Source organism: Portunus trituberculatus, chromosome 32 (genome assembly GCF_017591435.1).
Source record: "Portunus trituberculatus isolate SZX2019 chromosome 32, ASM1759143v1, whole genome shotgun sequence".
In the NCBI taxonomy this organism is placed as follows: Eukaryota; Metazoa; Arthropoda; class Malacostraca; order Decapoda; family Portunidae; genus Portunus; species Portunus trituberculatus.
Genome location: NC_059286.1, coordinates 14,899,504 through 14,904,503, shown reverse-complemented (window position 1 = coordinate 14,904,503; position 5,000 = coordinate 14,899,504). Strand labels below are relative to the sequence as shown.

Genomic DNA, 5,000 nt, shown 5'->3' with positions numbered 1-5,000 from the left:
TTGCTCTTCTTTTTTACAAGCTTTCAAATCTCATCTTTCTACATTTCTTTTCTCGTTCTTATTTCTCCCCTTTTTCCTCCCCTTATCTAAGCCTAGGATCCCTCTCCTTTGCATCCTACATGGCCGTCCCTCGTGTCTTCTGGCATCCTTTGGTCCTCGCCCTTAACACAGCGACTGCAGCTTCTTCTTCTCCTCCTCCTCCTCCCAAATCGCTAAGGTCTTCTGTACCAAAGATCAATCCACGGGTCCCTCTCCTCCTCCTCTTCCTCTTTCCTTCCTCTTGGATCCTCCTCTGGGACCATCACGCCCTCTCTTCGTGTCCCAAAGGCGAAGGTCTCTGTGTCCTCTTCCCTTACTCCCTGCGTCTCAACTCTGTGGGGTTTGCTGGAGGTTAAGGCGCAGAGGAAAAGAAGCGAGTTTTGGTGTCTGGGGATGCAGAGATGGGAAAGGTTAAGGGAGGTTGAAGAAGGGAAAAAATTGGTGTATGTTGTCTTTATGTTTTCTCTATCTCTCTCTTTTCTTCGTTTTCTTTACTTGTTTTCTTTCTTTTTTCTAGTTTGTGTCTATCTTTCTATATCTTTGTTGTAATTTTCTTTTTATCTTTTTCGTTTCGTTTTTTTTTTTTTATTTACTTTTTTTGTTCTGTTTTGTAGCTTCTGACTTTTCTCTTTTTTTTCGATCTTTTTTGTAACCTTCTTTTCGTTTTTTTTTTTTTCTTTTCGTTCATATTCTTTCGTTTTTTTAGTTTGTTTTTATTTTTTTCCCCTTTCTTAACTTCCTTTCGTTTTTCTCACTTTTTAGGCTCTTTCTTTTTCTTTCAGTTTTTATTTTTAACTTCTTTCGTTTTTTCATTCATCTTCGTCTTTTCTAGCTACTATCTATCCCTTTCTGTGCTTCTTTCTCTTTTTTCGTCTTTTCAACTTCTTCCCTTTCGTTTTCCTTAATTCACTTTCTTTTCTTTGTTTTCACTTTTTTATTCGGTTTACCAGTTCTTTCATCTTTTAAACTCCCTTCACTTCCTTCATCCTTCCTTTACACATTCCTTCACTCCTTATTTTCTTTCACCTTTCCTCGCTCCTTCATACTTTCTCTCCCTCTCAATTTCCCATACAGCCTCTATTTTTCCTTGACTACCATAGCTATATACAAACTCTCAAAATCTCTCAGCCTGTCCCTCTCTTACTTCCACCTTTCACTACTTCATTTAATCTATCCCTCACTCTCTCCCTCCTTGATCCCCTATTGGTATGTACAATCGCTCATAAATCCTTAATCTGTCTTTGTCTTGCATCTTCACAGCCTGTCTCACTTTCAATCCTTCACTCCTTCATTCTCTTATAGCCAGTTTTCACAGGCTCCCTACTTCCTTGCTCCCTTATATACGAGTACAGCCTCTCTCATAAACCCTCAGCGTGTCTCTTTCACACTTCACAACTTCACATATCTATCCTTCATTCCCTCACTCCCTCACTCTCTTGTACACTCTCTCATAACCATTCTTTCTCTGCCTCTCTCCTTTCTTGACCTTCCTCACAACTTCATCCACTATCTGTCTCTCACTCATGCAGTCTTTCTTAACCTTTCTTTCACAGCCTCTCTCTCTCTCTCTCTCTCTCTCTCTCTCTCTCTCTCTCTCTCTCTCTCTCTCTCTCTCTCTCTCTCTCGCTCTCGCTCTCTCCTTGACCCTCATTGCTACATACAAACCCGCAGCATGCCTCTCTCTCTCTCCCTTCCACCTCCACAACTTCACCTATTCCATCCCTCACTCCCTCACTCCCTCACTCCATCATACTCTCCCTCTCTCACAGTCTTTTCTTTCACAGCCTCCATCTTTCCTTAGCCTCTATAGCTACATACAACCTTTTCTCTCAAAACCTTAACCTGTCCCTCTCTCCCATCCACCTTCACGACTTCACCTATGTACTATCTATCTCTCACTTCCTCCTATTCTCTCTCTCTCATGCCCTTTTCTTCTACAGTCTCTCTCTTTCTTTGATCCCTCATTGCTACATAAAAACACTCAGAATGGCTCTCTCTCTCTCTCTCTCTCCTTTCCACCTTCACAACTTCTCCTACTCCATCCCTCACTCCCTCATACTCTCCCTCTCTCATATCCTTTTTTATCACAGCCTCTCTCTCTTTCCTTGACCCCCTTGCTGTATATAACCTTTCTTTCAAAACCTCCGCATGTCCCTCTCTCCCTTCCACCTTTGCAACTTCACCTACTCCATCCCTCTCTCCCTCATACTCTCCCTCTTTCATACCCTTTTTTTTATCAGCCTCTCTCTCTCTTTCCTTGACCCTCATTGCTATATACAAACCCTCCAGCATGTTTCTCTCTCCCTTCCACCTTCCCAGCTTCACCTACTCCATCTCTCACTCCCTCACACACACTCTCCCTCTCTTTGGACAGACCATGGAGCAGGTGTCGGTGGAGCAGGTGCTGGAGGCCGGTGACTGGTTCATCTCCATCTACAATGATGATGGTGACCCCCACGGTGTGTCCCTCGTCATCAACAGGGGGGACTGGGAGGATGAGTGTCCCCAGCGGTGCCACGACAGAAGTGAGGAGTGTCTTATGTGTCAGTGCAAAGCTGGCTACTTCGGCATCGATTGTTCGCAGTGTAAGTGTTTTGGTGTTGTGTGTGTGTGTGTGTGTGTGTGTGTGTGTGTGTGTGTGTGTGTGTGTGTGTGTGTTGTTATTTTTCCTTGTTCGTTGTTGTTGTTGTTTGTGTGTGTTCGGTTTTGTTTTTTCATTTCTTATTAGTTGTTGTTGTTTTTTTCGTTGTTTCAAGCTCATGTTTTCAGTTTTTTTTTTTTTTTTTTTTTTTTTGTAAGTATATCTGAGCTATCTAGGGTTTTCTTTCATTGTTGTCATGTGTATGTGTGTGTGTGTGTGTGTGTGTGTGTGTGTGTGTGTGTGTGTGTGTTTATTTATGTATTTATTTATATACTTATTTTGTTAGTCTTAGTTTCAAGCAACAATTTTTTGCCATTTTTTGTTTTACTTTTCTTTTTTCTCTTATGAGTGTTCTCGAAGCAAAGTTGTTGTTTTTTTCGTTGATTTTCTTTCTTTCTTTATTGTGTTCGTTTCATGAACTTTTCTTTTACATTTTTTTTTTTTTTTTTTTTTTTTTTTTTGCTTATTGTAGTTACTTTGTATTTTCTTTTTACATTTTTAGAATCGTTATTCTTTTCTTCATTATTTTGTTTCTACTTTAAACTTTCCCAGGATTCTTTTTCTTTTCAATTCAGTATGTTCATTTATGTAACTTTTTTTTCACTTCAGCAGACTCCTGGTTTTCTTTATTTCACTTTCTTTTTTTCCCACTTTCTTTATTACTTTACAATGAATTTATTTTTCTTTATCTTCTCTACATTTTTTTTTTTTTACTTTCACCGTTGATTTCTCGTAGCATTTTCCTTTTTTTCTCTCGGTTCTTTTTTTTTTCTTTCATTACGGTATCTTCACCAATAAAGGAATATAAATGAGGACCGAACAGTAATAGATTTTTTGTATATTCATTGTATTCATTTATTTTCACGGACAAAGGAATACGAATACAGCAGCAGACCTTTTGTGTATTTATTGTATTCATTTCACCTCCCTCATGAAGGAATATATATGAAGAAGAACAAATAGCTTTGAATTTGTTTTTATGTATTCATCTTATTCATATATTTTCACTCACAAAGGAACACAAAGGAAGAGGCAGCGGCAGACTATTTCTTTATGCTGATGTCATTCATATGTTTTCACTCACAAAGGAATACAAAGGAAGAACAAAGGCAGTAGATTTGTTAGGCATTCCTCGCGAGACTTTGTGATAAACGGCACCAACTCGACACTCTCACGGTGACACCAATCAATCAGCAGCACCAGAAGCAATGTGTGAAGTTTTAAAAAGCATCTACAAGAAAATTAACTGTGAAAAGGAATATGTTTTGCAGTTCCTTCCAGTTCAAATTTGGGTGTGGCTGCAGAACAAGTAAAGATGCCTCAGAGTGATTGGTAATTGGAGAAAGGGTCCGCCGTGGTACAGTGAAACCATGCGTGCTTTGGGGTCCGAGGGGTCTCCAAGCACACGGGTTCGAATCCTGTCCACGGTCCGAGTGTAGGTAGGACTTCCTCACTCGGGGCAATGATTTCTAGCGGGTGGGCTTTCAGATTGGAGGTACCCCAAAAAGTATCCCCTTTAGCCCATAAATTCACGTGAAATGCCCACATGGTATAAATAAATAAAAAAAAAAAGGTGTAGTAAGTGGTATTCAAAGAGTTAGAATAAGAGATAGAAGTTAGTAAAGATGAACGGATGGAAGGAAGAAAAGAATTTGTTTACAAGAAAGATACAATTGAAGGAAGAAGAAATAAAAAAGAAAGTAAAGAAATGAAAGCAAATAACATCACTTTAGACTACGAAGGGAACATAACATTTCCGAAATTTTAACAGTAATCACCTGAACTTTTCTTTTTCCTTATTTACCTTTATCTGATTCTATTTCTTATGTATTTTCTTCTGTTTTCATTTGTCTTGCATCGCCTTTGTTCTCCCAATAAACGTGAGCACCTAAAATTTTACCTTTTACCTGGTGTCTTCGTATCTTTTGTCCCAAGTGTTGTATTAAACATCAGTGTGTATTTCATTCCAAATGCTGTCTTAACCAGTATAATGTGTAGAGATGACTGTAGAACAAAAATAAATGCTTTACAGTAGTTCGCAAATGAGGAAAAACATACCAAACAGTAATGAGTGAGGTAAGTGTTAGTGTAGAGTGGGTGGTAGAGAAACACAAGTTGATGCAGAGGAATAATATATTCTTTTAAGTGTTAATGCATCTTTCATTAGAAGTGCTGCATCACCTCTACTACTCCCCCCATTACAGTGCTGTGCCCGACGCTGTGCTCTGACCACGGGGAGTACGTGGCGGGCCAGTGCAAGTGCCACCCGGGCTTCAAGGGCAAGGAATGTCAGCTGCGCTACCACGAGTGTGAGGTGCCA

General features: G+C 39.6%; 1 protein-coding gene across 1 annotated transcript in view; it reads left to right on the top strand.

The window, feature by feature from the left end:
* LOC123511876 (teneurin-m-like) overlaps positions 1-5,000 on the top strand; it is a 475,744-nt gene that overhangs the window by 441,590 nt on the left and 29,154 nt on the right. Inside the window, 2 exon segments of the mRNA XM_045267930.1 lie at positions 2,414-2,624; positions 4,885-5,000. The exon segment at positions 4,885-5,000 is cut by the window's right edge and continues 79 nt beyond it. Of these exon segments, the coding sequence (XP_045123865.1) occupies positions 2,414-2,624; positions 4,885-5,000 (327 nt within the window).